Raw genomic sequence first — 17815 nt, forward strand, 5'->3', positions numbered from 1 at the left:
CCACGAGAGTAAAATGGCTGATATCTGGTCCCTCCTGTATCCTCCTCGACAATGCTCTGAATCATAGAACATTCTCTTTGAAACAAGTGTTGGTGAGGAAGTAGATTTCAAAAGCCCGGACTAAACTAGATGCGTTACTTGTCTGATGGCAAGTGATTTTGTTTCTTGGTGAAGACAAAGCTATTGTTTAACTTTTTAATTTAAAAATTAATGTGTGCGTGCACATGCTCATATTTATGTGTTTATATCTGCACATGTGCCCGTTTATGTGTGTGTTTAAGTGTGTTTGTGCATTTTATGTGTGTTTGTGTGTTTTTATGTATGTTTGTGTGTGTTTGTGTATGCTCATGTGGAGGCCAGAGGCTGATGTCAGATGTGTTCTTCATTCTCCACTTTGCATTTTGAGGCAGGGTCTCTTATTTGCCTGGGAACCCAGGAATCTCCCTATTTCCATCACCCAAACCCTGACATTATTAGTGAGCGCCATTACTCCAGGGCACATACTGAAGATTGAACTTGGGCCCTCATTCTTGTGGGGAAAGCCCCTTACCAACTAACCTACCACCCTAGTCCCAGCAAACTGACTCTTTATTTATTCCTACTACTACTAACCTACCATCCTAGTCCCAGAAAACTGACTCTTCTTATTCCTGCTACAAAACAAAACAAAAAACAGAAAAACAACCAAGTAAATAAACAACCAAAGGACCGCCAGAGCCATCACCCACAGTCTGAACTGAAATACCTTTATTTAGCTACCCCACCCTAGCTCTCCAGCCCACTTATGTTAATGAGCTGACTGTAGCAATTGTCCAGTTCTAGTGCCTTTCCGCTCGTTTAGCCACCACCTCTTTGTGAGCCCTAAACCCTTAAGTCTTCATTTTTCTGACTATCCAATGGAAACCCAGGTCTACCCAGACATTCCAGCCACCAACCTCCACTAATGCTTCCTTCAACTTCTTTGGCTAAGCCACAACCCTGGTTCTATTCCTTCTTTGCCACCTCCATGTTGGCCCTTATTTGGCAGCCAATGGCTGGAGAAAAAGCAACAGCCACGGGGACCACCCTTCCCAGCTGGTGATGGAAATTGGAGTCTATGGGTGCCCTCCACCAGCTCCAAGACCCTGAGTCTCAGCCCACATCTCATGCCACCTCTGTTCGTACTATGGGCGAGTGTTCAAGGGACCATGTGGAAGCAACTCCTCTCACTAGGCAAACTCCCAAGCAGAAACATCTGGTTTCACTGTCTTCTGCTTAGAATATTCTTTTCCTGGTTGTCTATATTCCTGGCTTTCTCCGAGCCAAAGGGTCATAATTGGAGTGTCATCTTCCAAGTGAAACTTTGTTTTTCATTGTCCCCTACATGTAGGCACGCACACCCATAGTACCTCCCATTCTTCTTCTCCTTACCATTCCCCAATGCATGTATGAGTCTAACACATGACACATTTTGCCTTGCCAGGCATACTTGTTTCCCTGGAATATAAATTCTATGAGGAATGGCATTAGCCTGTTACAACTGTTCAGGAAGTGAAATGAGAAAAGTTTTAAATATAGGGAGTGGAGAGGTAGCTAAGTTGGCCGCGTTTGTCATGCAATCCCAAAGGTGCAGAATCTGAGCCCCATAACCCATGTATAAACAAGAGTTTGGGCCTGGTGGCATGGACTTGGGCTGAGGAGGCCAATCTACCCTACTTGATGAGTCCTAGGGGGTAAAAGACCCTGTCTCAAATAAAACAATGGACAGTACCTGAGGAGTGATACCCAAGGCTATCCTTGGGCCTCCATATGTGTGTGCATGCATGCCTACATGCACACACATGTGCATATGCAGCTTATGTATATGTAAACACATAAACACACACATATAGACACACACATCCTAAAAAATAAAATGAAAAATGTCGTGACTGCACGATACATCAAGGGCCGTGCTTGCTAACCCTCCCTGAAACTGTCCTTCCCTTCTCCGCCTCTGACCTAGATCCTGGATAAGCTGCTGGATGGTGATTTAACAAACGATCTATCCTACTTCCAGAATGTGACAGGATGCACCAATTACTACAACTTCTTAGAGTGCACGGTAATGACCACAAGTTAAAAAACAGTAATGTCTGCTTCACACTTTGGGCAAAACCAAACTGCCTTGGATTGGAAAATCGAGCTCGGTTTAAACTAGATGGCTATGTCCAACATGTATTGTGTAATTTTATCCATGAAGCCTTGGGGCTTGTTTCCCACTGGGCTTGTTAACTCACCATCCATAATCTGTGAAACTCTAGAGAGCTCAGAAGGGTGTCTCTTTAACTCAGTGTCCCTGCTAGACCTTGTCCCTGGGAGGAGGAGTTCTGGGAAAGATGCAGGCTGGGACTGAAGCCCTGGGTGCTGGCTGGGTCTAGGCTTCAGTCTTTGAGTCTCTTGAAAACATCCAAGTTCTTTGTTTTGCACTTAAGATGGCTTAGGTAATCAACACTGCCAAGCCTCTCTGAAAATATTTGCCTTGCCTTACTTTTAACTTGAGGTGTTTAGAGCATCTAGGACAGCCCTCACTTCAAGGCCTCTGGAATATTTTTTTAAAGTATTCAAGTCATTTCTTTCATAAAAACAGGCCAGAGTTGACATCTTTTGTGTAGCGTTAAATGAGTAAGAGAAGGGAGCCCACTTGGCAGTTTGGATGTGTGTCTCTGTCTATTGCACAGGACAACACATTTAGTTTTTCAATTGCCTTATTTATGAGCCATTTGTAAGTAAAATTTGAAGTCCCTTTTGGTGGGATTCCCAGCCCTGTGGTTTCGGACAATAACAAAACATGGCAGGAAGCAGAGAAACAAACTTGTGATTACAATGTTTTTCTGCAGAAAGTCATATATTCACAGCCAAAACAAAACAAAACAAAACCAAAAAAAATGCTGGCAAAGCACAGAATTGTTGAACATAAATCCTAAACGGTATTTTTGTAACCTGGAATGATTTTTAAAATAATGAATATTTGCTCCTTTTTCTTTAAACTTTAATAATTATTACAGAGACTTTAAAAGGGCTATATTTTGTTTGCCTTTGCTTTTTAACAAGGGCTGTGGATAACTTGTTTTATGTCTTTATTAAGTATCAGTATTTTTTGCATATGATATAATTCCCCCATAAATTATGAACAGTTGATTGTGGGGGAAGGAGGGACGAGACAGAGAGCTCTTAATGAACAGCGGACAATGACAAGTAACCTGGGGCTTTAGCCCATCATGCTGCACCTGCTCAGTTAAAAACCACTTGACCATCTTCCCCAGAGCCGAGGTCAGGGAGCAATTGCCTTATGTAGTCTTTCCTCTTTCCTTCCTCCGCCATTCTTGCCAGTGAGCTGACTAATTGGATGGCAAGGCTGCCAAGATTAATGGGAGAAAGAAAATCCATTCCCCAGGCAAATTGGATATTGACTACAAATGCAGGAGATTCTGTGTTTGGCCTCAGTGAAGGGTTTCCTCTTACCTGACTAAGGTGCCCCATTAAAATGCCAAGCATGAGGATGTGCTAACAGTTTAGTCATGTCCTGTTTACTTCTTGTTTACTGTGCTGTGTGCTGTGAGAGAGTCTCAGCTTTTCCGGTAGGCCTGCCTGGCATCCTCCTCCAGGACACCTTCTGATGTTTCTTCTGCCAGGACCCTGAGGACCAAAGTTACTATGGGAAATTCTTGTCACTCCCACAAGTGAGAGAAGCCATCCATGTGGGAAACCGGACTTTCAGTGACGGTGCTGATGTTGAGAAGTACTTGCGAGAGGACACACTGCAGTCGGTGAAGCCCTGGTTAGCTGAGATCATGGATCACTACAAGGTAAGCAGGGGACCTGGGCGCAGGGAGGGGGTCCAGCCCATAACTCCTGGGCCACTGTGAGCCAAGGGGACTTCTTTTTAGTTCCTATTTTACTTCTTCCATTCAAAAATACATCATGTACTCTAGTTATAAAATAGAAATAGCCTTCCTTATTTTACTTCTCTGAATTGTCCTTTTCATTATTTTTTAAAACGAAATTCCCAGTGGCATGCACCAGCCCTTATACTTTGCCAGTTAAGGGAAATAAAGCCAAGAAGATGCCCAGCCTTGTCTGATGATCAGTTGTCCTTGTTTGCTCTATGATGTGAATGACAATTTCGTCATGGTTCATCCACTGCTGCATCTTAAGAATTGCTCTCAGTGGCTTTGATCAGTGAATATTCTTCCTGTATCCGCCACAAGCACAGTCCTGATGGGCTGTTGCATTGGAGTGAGCAAAAACTCTGTTCTAAACAGAGAAGGCAGGGATTGACTGCATTTAGGGATGACATATTCCAAATTTTTGGCCTCAGGAAACCCCAGTGAAAGTCACAGAGAACTGCCTCTTGGTGCCCCACTAGGAGGAAAGATGCTAAGAGCAAGTGACCTGGCAAGAAGTCTCTTGTGTTTTTTACCTTTCCTGGTACCACTCTTTCACCACTGTCCCTGCATCCTAGGGATGGTCTATAGGGCAACCCTGAAGGATGAGTGCAGAGATGAGAAAGGACTGTATCCATTGAAGCTTCTTCCTTTTATCTGGAAGAGGCAAGAGAGAGACCCAACATGAACCAAAGCCAAGAAGCCAGTGAAGGCACCTCGTGTGAATTAGACAAATAGGTTCTGTCTTTAAAGTATTTAATCTTCTTTTCTCATAAATTGTCCACATTCTGCTTCAGGAGACTCACAGCCTTTACTGCTCCTTTCCAGCATGGGGAACATTCGCTTCTATGATGTCTGTGTGGGAATGGTCCTTGGGATTCTCCGTGTACTGTGTGCACTCTGGTGCAGGAGGCTTCTAAATGTGTGCATACTTAACAGCTTGTGTTTCAGAATATTCCCACCTGGAAGGTTCACCTTTTCTGGTCCTTCCCCTAGTACATAGGGTTTAACATTTGTGTAATGTCTACTAGCCATCAGAACAAAATGAAACCCTACACTCTAGGGATGAAGGGACCACACTGGATCAGGCCTGCATTTCAACCATCCTTGCTTTCGGCTCTGCTGAGAAAATATGATACTTGTCTCTTCTTAGTCTATTCTCTCCAAGTGATTTCCCCTTGGGTGAGCTTTCTAACATGCTGCTGCCATTCTGGGTCTTTTCTTGACACCTATGCAGCTGCAGACCTGAAGTACATGTTCATGACTAAGGAATGAATAAAAGAAATCTTAGTAGCCGGGTGGTGGTGGCGCACGCCTTTAATCCCAGCACTTGGGAGGCAGAGGCAGGCGGATCTATGTGAGTTTGAGGCCAGCGTGGTCTACAAGATCTAGTTCCAGGACAGACTCCAAAGCTACAGAGAAACCCTGTCTCAAAAAAACAAAAGAAGAGAAACCTTAGCTATGTCAAAAATATACCCAGAAAGCCTGTCACAACTAACTAGTTACTTATTGTCTTTAAATTTATTAAACCAAAAAGCACTTAACACTTGTCTTTGAAGACATAAAAAGTTAGAGATACCATAAAAATATCCAAAGTGGTTCTGTTGAAAAGAATTCCCAATGTTGTTCTTTATTATTTGGGTCCTGGGATAGATGGAGATACAGCTACACACACACACACACACACACACACACACACCTGGGTTTGGGTCCTTTCTCAAGCACATGAGGTTAGGATGGCGCCTACAGAATTCCTGGGGGTATAATGCTCCAAACGTTGCCCAGTCATCTCAAGCTGATCCCCGGATGATAAAGGGACTAAGTACCCCTGACTAGAGTACATTTGGATATTTTAGCATCTCCCCTTCTTGCCCCTATAACCCAAATCGCCTGTCTCGAATCTTCCTGGCTGCCATGACAAAACACTTGACTGGAGAATTTCCATTCTACAAAAGCTGACTGCTCACAGTGCCAGACACTGCTCTCTGCTGGGAGTGTTGGGGCTCGAGTGTGAGTCAGCCTCCTGCCACCTTCTTGCTGGGTCCTCCCTGCCTGGAATTCCTTTATAGGGTTTAATCCCATCCTCAGGAGCTCCACTCTCATGATTCCGTTCCTTTCCAAGTCCCCACATTGGAGATTAGCTAATTAGCTATCAGCATATGAATTTGGGGGGAAAGACAGAAATATTCAGACCCTACCACCTACAAGTGTGAACGTCAATGAAATACGAATGTTCTCTGTATGTTTCAAGCATTAGTTTCCAGCAAAAAAAAATGGCTTAGTGGGGCAGATAATGCATGATGCCACGAAGAAAGAATGAACTGTGCAGTCAGTCTGAGCTCCAGCTAAACAGGGCGGCCGTGCAACAGACCGTGCATTCATGAGCCGGCTGGCGGCACCCTCCTGGCAGCGATTGCTGTTGGCTCGTCCGTGATTGATGGCGAACCTCAATGTGTATATAACAGAACCAGAACAACATAGATTGGCTTAAGACGTTAGTGTCCTTAAAGTTATATTTACTTAAGACTCAGCTCTAATTTGTCATAGAAGGCAGGGAGCCCGTTTCCACTCATATGAACACGGGAGACTTTCCCCAGTGCTGTCTTCACTTCAGTCAGTGTCTGACTGAATGAGGAAGGCCTTCAGGGGTGTCTGTGCTGGGGTTTTTCTTGTTTGTGTCTCTATGTGAACATCAGCTTCCATGTAAACCAATGAGAGCACAGCCATGTTCTTGGAATGACTGGTAGGAGACGCAGATGCCACGACTTTGGCTGGCGGAATGGTAAACTGAGATACAGACAGCTAGAACGATCTGTTGGATAATCTAAATCTCCTGATTAAATCAGGTCAGAATGTCGTGAGGATGTTTAGGGATCATGTAGTAAAAGAGCGTGGTGGTCTAGATAGAGCACACACTGCAGGGCCAGCTAGGACACAGTGAAGTCACGCTCACGACAGTCCCCTTGGAGAGGCTGTTTAACTCTGTGACTCAGTTTCCTTGTTAGAAAATGGGCGGGAAAAAGTGTGAGCTTTCCTAGTGACTATATTTACAACAGTCCCTGGTGGGCAAAGGTGTTGAAAACCATAGTCGCTTACCAAGAACTTTTAGCCAAATTATCTAAGAACCCACTGCACCTGAGAGTGAAGAAGTGATAGAAGTGGGTAACACCCCATCTTGCAGGTATAGGTGTGAGAACCTGAGAAGGCATCTTCAGAACCCACTTCTGTGTAGTCCAAATTTTCCAGTAGCAAGATGGGATTTTGGGGGTAGAAGGATTTTCAGAATCTGGTGTGTTGGCTAGGCTGGAGTCTGCAGCAGCAAGCCAGAGACCCGGCCTCAAAACAGATGGAGATCAAGAGCTATTGTTTCGTCTCCACATGTACACACACACATGCACACACACATGCACGCACACACACATACACATGCACATACACACATGCATGCACACACACATGCCTACATACGTGCACACAGACTTACACCAAAACCTCCTCCCAACACAGAGACCCACTTTCTTGTTAGAACTTGAGGAGTTTAGAGATCACCATGCCATCCCTACAGGGTAAATGCTCTTCTCAAAACTGTGAAGAAAATGAGGTGACAGAGAAATCCATTGTACTCCAAATTGAAGGCAAATAAAGAGAGTCATCTCTCCTTGTCTGGAACACAACCCCAGGAAGAGGAATCTCTCCAGAAGGAGGGCCTCATCAGGAAATGGAGCCGTGATTGGCACATGGCTGGAGGCCAGTGCAAGGATATAAAAGTCAAAACACTGGGGACCCAGCTAATCTGGGCTGGGCTGGACATGTTTGTGAATTTTATTTTCAGGAGTTTATCTAAGCTCCCCAGCGACTATTGAGGGCAGAGGAGATCCTTGGCATTTATGATGTCAGAGGAGGGGTTGGGGAAACATTGCGAAACCTGCCCAAGTGCAGTGCTCTTAACAAGATCTGCTCAGGAGAGCAACTATTTTCCCAGCACCAAACCTATTGAAGTTCAATCGTAGCCAACCAGTGCTTCTTCTTGACTTAAAATGAGATTGTATTCCCTGTCCCCTGCAAAAAACATGGCAGGTTAAGCATAGTTCTTGTTGAAAATGCATTTAATACAACCTGTGCTCAGCCCAGCCTACCTTCAACCTTCTCAATCCACTCATGCTGGAAAAGTCACCTAACACGGCACCACTCTAACTAAAGATCCGCTGATTCATGCCTCTTTGGTTTAGTGGATATGAAATCACAAAATGCAATAACCAAAGCCATGGTCCTGTGGTGCACTGTTGGGAGCTGCATGGCTGGTTGGAAGTTGTAGCTTGCTGTCACCAGGGCACTGCAAGAGTACTGTAGTCCTTGGGATTGACCTGGGAAAAGGCCACAATGCCAACATGGAAGAAAAGTTTCCCCATCAGCAGAAAGTTGGAAAAGGCTAAATTGACCAATCCTAAGTCTGGAACCATCTATGCCTACCTGCAGCCCCCTCTAGCCATATTGTTCCACCAGGGAGTGGCAGGGGCAACCAGGACTATAAAGTTCACAGTCCATAAGCACAGGCTCCCAAGAGGTAGAGACTGTGATGCACTTCCTGTTCCCAGGGTCTTTGGGCAGCATTTACTGTAGTTCTTTTTTCCAAGGACAGAGTGCCAACCCTTCAACAAAAACTTACAAGCAAAACAAAAGGCAACATGTGTAGTTTGAGGACACTAAATACTCATGAGAACCAGAATGAGACGTGGCAAGAACGGCAACATTCCGAACTAGAAATTTCAAAACAAAACGGAACATACGTGATTAAAACTTTTATAGACAATGACAAAAACGTATGAACAGGTGGGTAGTGGATATGAAGATGTGGAAAATCTGAGAATAAAAACAGAAACATCAGTGATAGGACAGAAATTAAGGCAGTTTTGGTAGGTTTATTAGCGGCCCGTGTATCACTCACTGAAGAAAAGAATCACTAAGTTTAAGAATAGAAACTTCAAAAACCAAGATATGAAACAGAACAAGGCAGCCCTCACCCCACAGAACAGTGTCTGGCTTCCATGTGACAAGAGAAAGAAAAAGGTAGCTTTTATGCAATGACATTGCCAAGGGGGGAATCTTTAGAAAGAAACAGAAGTAATACTGTAAGCAGTTAAAGACAGAACATTTATGCAAATTAATGTTGTATGTAAACCACTCAGAGTACACCAGGCAGGATAAATGCAAAACAAATAAACAAAATAGATATCTAATATGCAAGGTATTAGACAAACAAAAAAAAAGAAATAAATTTGCTGTCAGTAGATCTGCTTTGCAAGAAACGTTTAATAAGATTTTCAAAGAGAAAGAAAAAGCATTCTATGGAAAATTCAGCTGTATAGAATGAAAGGGACCAACACCTTGAGTCCCAGTCTTTGGGAGAGAGAAACAGGTGGTTTTCAGTGAGTTTGAGGCCAGTCTGGTCTACAGAGCAAGTTCCAGGCCAGCCAGGGCTACATAGCAAGACTTTGTCTTCAAACACAGAAAATAAAAAAACTAAAAATAGGAGAAAATAAAATAAAAAGGAGGAGTAAAATAATGAACATAATAGGCTGTGTAGCAAATCCAAAGGAATCAGCATAAAAACATCTCCTTTGACTAAGCAACTTTGACAGAGTTGTAGAATATGAGATAAATACACAAGAATTGGCCGCTTTTCAGTTATCAGCAAAAAATAAACAGATTTTGAAATTGAAATCAAACCAGTACTATTTGCATCAACACACACAGACACACACACACACACACACACACACACACACACACAGACAGACAGACAGACAGACATACTTAAGTGCAGATCTAGTGAAATGTGAAATAACAAAACTGATGAAAGATAAAAAACACAAAGTAGAAAAATTTGCCTGTGCATGGAGTTAATATTACCAAGATGTCAACTCTTCTCACCTAGATCCATAGCTTCAATTTAATGCCGATCAAAATCTCTCAGCAACTTATTTTGTACATGTGGACATGTTGCATCCAAAGTTTATATGAGAAGTCAAAATATTCATAATAACCAATACAACATAAAAGATGCATTGTTGGAGGATTTACGAAGACTTCCTACAGAGTGGGCAGTGGAGTAGACAAATAGATCTGTAGAACAGAAAAGAACTCAGAAGTGGAGCCATTTAAATACAGTCGGCCACTCATTTGCAAGTTGTAAATGGCAGCACAAAGGAGCAGGTATAATCTTAATAAATGATTAAGTACAGCAAATACACCGACAAAATAAGTACAGCTAACTCCAGGGTGCATTGCAAGTATAATCATAATGCGTGTAGATCTAGAGCAAGAACAACACCAGAAAACTAAAAGTCTGAATCCTGTGAACTCAGGGTTGTATCCCCCACTCTGCAGCTGGGGACTGTGTTGTGGGCCCATACGAAGTGTGGTTACTAAAGTCCAGCTTCAGGTCTGGGATAGGTGAAGCGCCCCCACTGTCCCCATGTTGGTAACCACCACTCAACCAGTATAAACAAACAAAAACCCAGAGGGACATTAGTCTATGGGAATTTTTATAACTAAATTTAATGAAAGTGTTCGTGTCTTTATGTGTTCTCTGTGGTCAAAGACCTGACAAAAGGTGACTCCCTGGAAGGAGGATGTCTTCAGGCTCATAGTTTGAGAGGATAGTGTCCACTATGTCAAGAAAAGCATGGTGTCAGGAGTTGCTCACCACCAGAGTAGCGAGCCCTGGCTCCTATCTGTGTGCATCAGAAAAGAGAGGAGGCTGCTGGTGCACATCTGGCTGCTGGTGCACATCTGGTGCTCTCCCTTTTTGTTTTTATCAGTCCTGAATCCCAGCTTACAGGTTGGTGTCGCCTAAGTTCAGGATGGGTCTCCCTTCCTCAGTTAACCCTCTTTCTCAAAGACACATCCAGGGATGAGTCTCCCGGGTGATTCTAAACACAGTCAAACTGCCAAGGAATAGTAAGTATTGTAGTCCATAATTTAAAAGAAAAAGATCACTTAACACACAAACAAGCCATACAGAATCAACAGATGTGGAGAGTCAGATGTTTGATATGCAGGAAACATGAAGTATAGAATATAAATATACTACATATTTATATATTTAAATATGTAAAATTGGGTTGCGAAATAAGAAATAAATAAAGAACTAGCGAATATCTTGAAGCTGGGCCAGTAAGAAGGCTCAGCAGATAAAAACGCTTGTCCAACCAAGCCTGACTATCTAGAAAAAGAGAACAAACTTCTGCTAGTTATCCTCTCCTCTGACCCTGTACAGGCATACATACACACCATGATGGGTGCACACTGCCCCCAATAAGTAAGTAAGTAAGTAAGTAACTAACTAACTAACTAAATAAATACATAAGTAAAAGTAAAAGTATTTAGTTTCCTGGTGTTGTTCTTGCTCTAGATCTACATGCATTATGGTTGTACTTTATAATATGATAAGATCAGTTTAAAGGATAACCAGTTGGCGTCAAATGAAACAATTGTTGAATAAAGCATAAAGGAAAAATGACTTTTACTATGTGTCTCAGCAAAATCATTGAGGTGGACTAGAAGGGATGAAAGGCAAACACTGGGGGTTGTTTTCGCACTTGCTTCAGGACTGCTGGCTCTGGGCGCCTTTCTTTTCTTTCCTCTGCTGGCTTTTGTGTCTTTGGAGAACTTTTTCTGTACATTCTCTGTCCACTTATTGATTGGTTTGTCTCTGAATTGCATAGCTGCAAGCGTTCCTTCCACAGTTCACACAAGTGCCTTACCAACTTGCAGGATTATTTTCCTCCATGCTGTTCATCAAGGCCCACAGTTCTTGGTTTTGGTGGATTCTCTTTGATCTCTGCCCTCTGTGATTGTGGGTGCTTTGTTACTGTATCCAAGAAGCCAATGCCTAGCCCAAAAGAGCAGAGGTATAGTCCTCTGGTTTAGTTTTCTAAGTTTTTTATATCACACACACACAAATTAGACAATAAGGTCCACAAATGAGGAAGACCATTCTGTGTTTTTCTTTCTGAACCTGTGTTACCTCACTTAATATAAAAATTCAGTTTACCCATTTTCCTACACATTTTATAACTTACTTTTCTTGGTAGCTGAATGGAATTTCATTGTGTATAATCATCCATTCATCTGTTGATAGAGCTCCGGATTGATTTCATTTCTTTGCTATTATTAAGAGAACAGCAGTAAACACGGATGAGTAGGTATCCCTCTTGTAAAATACAGAAACCTTGGGCTAGTCCAGGAGTAGTAGAAATGGGTCCTGGGAAGATGTTGGACCTTGTTTAAGGCCTTTCCTGTGTCTATCAACATGACTGTTTCCTGTCTGTCTTCCAGTGCATTTGTTGATGATGTTTAGACATTGAGCCATCAGGGATCTCAAGAATAAAGAGTCCTTGATTATAGAGCCATCTTCTCAATGGTTTCTTGAAAGTGGTTTGCAAGTATTTTGTTGATTTTTTTTTCCAGCTATGTTCACTGGGGAGTTAATCTTCAGTTTTCTTTCTTTCTTTCTTTCTTTCTTTCTTTCTTTCTTTCTTTCTTTCTTTCTTTCTTTCTTTCTTTCTTTTTTTGCCATCTCTGCAGTTTTGGTGTCAGGATAATGCTGGCTTTGTCAGAAGGGTTTGCTTGTGTCCCTTTTTTTCTACTTCATAGGATGCTTTCAGAAGCAGCAATAGTAGTTTTTTTTTTTGTTTGTTTGTTTTTTTGGTTTTTTTTTTTTTTGAGGGTTCAGCCATGAATCCATCCAGGTCTGGACTTAACTTTTAGCTGGAAAAATTGTTTCTTAAAACATTGCTTTCCCTTCTTGTTTCAGATCCATTTAAATCATCTTATCTTGATTTGATTTGGAGACATTATTTCATCTAAAAATTCATCCACTTGTTTCAGATTTTCCAGATTATGGAATATATGCTTTCAAGGTATGCCCTAGTGAGTTCTGAAGTTCATTAGTATCTTTTGCAATGGCTTTCTTTTCATCTCTGATTTTGTTAATTTAAGGCTTCTCTCTCTTTTGCTTAGTTTGGCTAAGGGTTTTCAGTCATTTATTTCTTCAAAGAACCGCCTCTTTGTTTCATTGATTGTGGTTCACTTTCATGTTGCTAATGTCTGTCCTGATCTTATTATTACTTTCCATCTACTGATTTGGGGCTTCTATTTCTCTTGTTTTTCCAGTGCCCTAGGATATATAAATAATAAAAATTTATTTGCAATTTCTTTGATTTCATAACATGGAATCAAACTTACAGTGATAAACTTTTTTCTTTAGACTGCTTTCATTATAATCTATGTTTTTTAGTTTGTTGTGTTTTTATTTTCAGTTTTCAGGATCTTATTGACTTTCTCCTTGATTTCTTCAAGCACCCATCCACCATTCAAGAGTGTCATTTAATCTGCATGATTTTGTGTAATGCTCCATAATTTCTCCTACTGTTGATGTAGAGACCTACTGCATTCAAAGCAGAATACAAGCAGTTATTTCAGGTTTCTTGTATTTGCGAAGACTTGCTTTGTATTTTAGTGTATGATCTAATTAGAGAATGGACCACAGGCTGCTGAGAAGAACGTGTGCTCTACAGCATTTGTGTGGAATGTTCTGCGGCAGTCTGTTAAGACTATTTGTTCCAAGTTGCCATTTCATTCAGCTGTTTCTCTTTTAATATTAGTTTGTTAATTTGTTTTATTAAGCTGTTTGCTTTTATAAGGCAGGGTCTCACTAAGCTACCGTAATTTGCCCGATCTTGCTAATTTGATGAGACTGATATTGAACGCACAGAGATCTGCCTGCTTCTCTCTCCCTAGCGGTGGAATTACAGCATCCACCATGCCTGGCTTTCTGTTTATTGTATGACAGGCCAGCCTCCTGTCTTTGGATGACATTGGGGCATCAAAGTTACCACGATTACTGCGCTGAGGTTGATCAGTGAAGTTAGTAGCATTGGCTTTATGCAATTAGGTGCACCTGTGTTCATTGTATGTTTGGAATTGTAGTGTCCTCTTGATGGCATCCCCTACAGCTGTATAGAGGAACCTCATTTATCGCTTCTGTCCAGTTTTGGTTTCCAGTCTGATTTGTCACATGTCAGAATAGCAACATCTGTTTGTTTCCTGGGTCCATTTGCTTGGGATGGATAGCTTTTGGCAGCAGCCTTTTTCACCCTAAGAAAGCATCTGTCCTTTCAATGAGAAGCATTGCTTGGCAACAACAAATAGATGAATCTAATTTTTTTTAGTTAATTAATTTATTTTGCTGGGTGGGGGCACTGAGCTCATGTGGACAAGTCTGAGAGCAACTTGTGGGAGGCAGTTCTTCCTTTCCATCACATGGGTTCCAAGAACTGAACTCAGATTGTCCAAGTGGCAGTGAGTGACTTTATTACTTAGATATCTTTCTGTAGGGCTGTTAACCTTGTTATCCAATCTGCTACCTTGCTAATCTCTGTTTCTGACTGGGGAATTGAGGCTATTAATATTCAGAGTTTGAAAGCTATGTATTATTTCTTGTCATTTGGGGGTGAGAGTGGGAGGTAGGATTCTTGCTTAGCTGTTATACAAGTAGTTTATTCTTCCTTGTATGCCCAAGTATGTATTGCTATGTATGCATAACCCCATGTTCTCTGCAGTCCGTAGAATTCCTTCAAATGTCTTCCATAGGCTTATGGTCATGAATTTCTTCTTCTTCTTCTTCTTCTTCTTCTTCTTCTTCTTCTTCTTCTTCTTCTTCTTCTTCTTCTTCTTCTTCCTCCTCCTCCTCCTCCTCCTCCTCCTCCTCCTCCTCCTCCTCCTCCTCCTCCTCCTTCTTCTTCTTCTTCTTTCTTCTTCTCCTTCTTCTTTCTTTTAGATTTATTTATTTATTATGTATGCAACATTCTGCCTCCATGTATGCCCGCACACCAGAAGAGGGCACCAGATCTCATTACAGATGGTTGTGAGCCACCATGTGGTTGCTAGGAATTGAACTCAGGTCCTCTGGAAGAGCAGTCAGTGCTCTGAGCCATTTCTCCAGCCCCTGGTCATGAATTTCTTAAACTTGTTTTTTTTTTGTTTTTTGTTTTTTTTTTGGATTTTTCGAGACAGGGTTTCTCCGTAACTTGTTTTTATCCTGGGAAGTTTCTTCTTCAATTTTGACAGGGATATTTAACAGGTATTTTGTTCTGGGGTGGATCTAGCTGTTGTCTTTCAAAACTTGAAAACATCAGTCCAAGCCTTCTTGGTTGTTAAAGTGTCAGTTTACAGATCACCCGTTGTTCTGGTAAGTCTACCTTTACATGTGAGTTGGTGTTTCTCTCTTGCCACTTTCAATAGTCTTTGGTTGTTTTAAATTTGCCATCATTACCTGGGAATCCCTTGGCAAGACAGCAATGCCTATGGGTCAGTAAGGGACATGGAGATAAACCACTCTGAAGGTTTCAAGGACCAGAGTCTGCTTTATTGCTTATGAGCAACCCCTTTTGTAGCAGAAGCCTATGGACTGTGATGGATTAGCACATTGTCTTGGCTTGTACCGTGAGTGCTCAGACCACTAGGGGGTCTAAGTGGAAGAAGTACATTAAAGGAGACGTGAAGACTGCAGACTCATGTGCAGGCCAGCTAACTACCAGTTACTCATGCTACTTCGTAATTCAGTGTTCTGACTTCAGGAGCGTGCTGTGTGCCATGCTTCCTGTTAGAAGAGCAGTGTGCCCAGTAGATTGGCTGCCAGGTCACGCCTGCATTTTCTCCTACATAAGTTAGTAGCTTAATTCTCAGGCAATGAGGGGAATCTTTTTCTGTTCTTGTCTGTCTGGTATCTTTAATGCCTCCTGTATCCTGATAGGCATTTTCCCCTCTGGTTTGAGTGTATTTTTGCAATTGTCTCATTGAAACATTTTCCTTGCCTTTGGAATGGAATTCTTTACTTTTTTCTGCCCACGATTCTTAGATTTGGTCTTTTCATAGTTTCCCCAATACGTTGGCAGTTTAGCTGGTGCTCTCTTACTAATCTGGCTTCCTTCTGTGGGAATGGCTCAACCCCTCCACCTTGTCTTCAACCTCGTGTATTTTGACCATCTCCTCCCTCAACTATTAGCGAGGCCTTCCCACAGAGTTTTTTGTTTCTCGCCTTGCATTTTTTATTTATTTATATTTCTACACCTTGTTATTATCTGACTCTCCTGTGGAGCCTCCCATGTACCCTGATCCCACCCTGGTGACTTCTAGGGTTAGATTTTTATGGATGCATAGTCTTCATCAGGGTGGTGGGTGGGATTGAAGCCATATGGACCTATAATCCTCTTTGGGGTGACAGGTGGGACTTGAAAGCTGGAAGTGATATCTCACGGGCATGCTGACCTCATTAGGGCAACGAGAGGAGTTGAAGTGCCCTGTGCACACTGACTGCTCTAGTTTGATGGACAGACCTATATTCTCATGGTCATACACCTTTCACCAGGACTATGGATTGAGCTATTGACTCCCAGGTGCACTGGTACTGTGTTCCCTGGAGGTAATGACAAGACTGAAACCTCACTGGTGGAGAGTTCTTCCGAGGTTGACAGGTAGAACTGAACCCTCATTGGGCAAGCTGGAGGTCAGTGGGCGGGGCTGACGCTTCCATGGTGAACAACCCCACCATCCTGACAAGCAGGGCTAAAACCCCAGAGATTTTTTTTTTCTTTTTAACCATGATGGTATATAGGCAAGACTAGCGCCTTCCGTGTGTAGCTCTTGCCAGAACTATGCTCCTCATGAATTCAGAGTGCAGGGCTGTAGCTTCCTGGGCACATAGCTCAATATAGGAAGGTAGATGGTACATGTGTGATTGCATTTCTTATTATGTTTCTAAACTATTAGATAAGCTATGCTATTATGTAGTCTTCGATGTGTATCGTGTGTGTGTGTGATTTTAATGAAGGCACATGTGATTTCTTATATGCAGAGATTTAATTTGCTGTAAGTAAACATTTAGACTGCTTTGTGGGAACTTGTTGCAAAGCGTTGTGAGGCGGTACAGTAGAGAGAAGACCCAGGGACCATGTGGGGCCACTTGCTAGCATATGTGACTGACTCCTCTGGCTTCTGCCGGCTCCTACACTCAAGTGCACTTCTCTCCATAGAGAATTCTAACAACTTTACTCAATGATGGGGAGTGATTCCATAATCCAAAATAGCAGGTAACTATTAGAATAATCTTCTGTGCCTGGCTCTGCATGCTAGAGCTAGGCATCGGATTAGCCCTGTAAATTATATGCTATTAACATCCTTTTGGCAGTGGCATGGAAGATCATTCAGGGTAAGAAGTCAAAGTTCGTGGAATTTGAATTCTCCCTCCCCTTTTATTTCAAACCTGTGAAGTTGTATCTTATCTCATAGAAAGTACACATTCTCAGGGCAGCCGGGAACCTTCTTGTTTACCCTTGTTCTATAGTTTGGTCTAGGGCCAGGTGCATGGCAGACTACTCAATAACCCTTAATAAATGGAAAAAGAATTGTCACGGGAACAAAGGAAGCGATAAAAGTCTTGATGGATCGCAGATGTCACTAATACATTTTGCTTCCTTTAATCTTTCCTGCTCTCCCAAAGCCCCGCTTCCAAAGGCAGCTGTGATTCTCATGACTCCCTTTACATCAGAAGCACCAGGAGAGCTTAAAAACCACCCAGCCATGGCCTTCCCCATTAAAGGTGCTGATGTAGCTGCCCGTCCTAGCAATAAGCATATAGTGGCTTGCAGTAAGTTCAGAAAGAATGAATGAAGGGTAGAGTGACAGAAAGAAGAGCGGTGATCTGTCCATGTATACAGTAAACGATCTTTACAATTATTAGGGTAAATAATTTACCACGTAAATTCCCACCTAAATTACTATACTGTATATGCGATCCTCCTTCCTCAAGTTAGCAGTATTTCCAAACTAGTCAATTATAAGTAGTC

The 17815-nt window shown here is 42.2% G+C and overlaps 1 protein-coding gene across 2 annotated transcripts in view; it reads left to right on the forward strand.

Annotated features, from left to right (window-relative positions):
* Nucleotides 1–17815, forward strand: part of Cpvl (carboxypeptidase vitellogenic like) — a 108118-nt gene that overhangs the window by 43597 nt on the left and 46706 nt on the right. For both annotated transcript variants that reach the window (XM_057782421.1, XM_057782429.1), the window contains 2 exons: nucleotides 1985–2083; nucleotides 3654–3827. In XM_057782421.1, coding sequence (XP_057638404.1) covers nucleotides 1985–2083; nucleotides 3654–3827 — 273 coding nt within the window. The remainder of the gene's footprint in view (nucleotides 1–1984; nucleotides 2084–3653; nucleotides 3828–17815) is intronic.

This window comes from Chionomys nivalis, chromosome 1, assembly GCF_950005125.1.
Source record: "Chionomys nivalis chromosome 1, mChiNiv1.1, whole genome shotgun sequence".
Lineage (NCBI taxonomy): Eukaryota > Metazoa > Chordata > Mammalia > Rodentia > Cricetidae > Chionomys > Chionomys nivalis.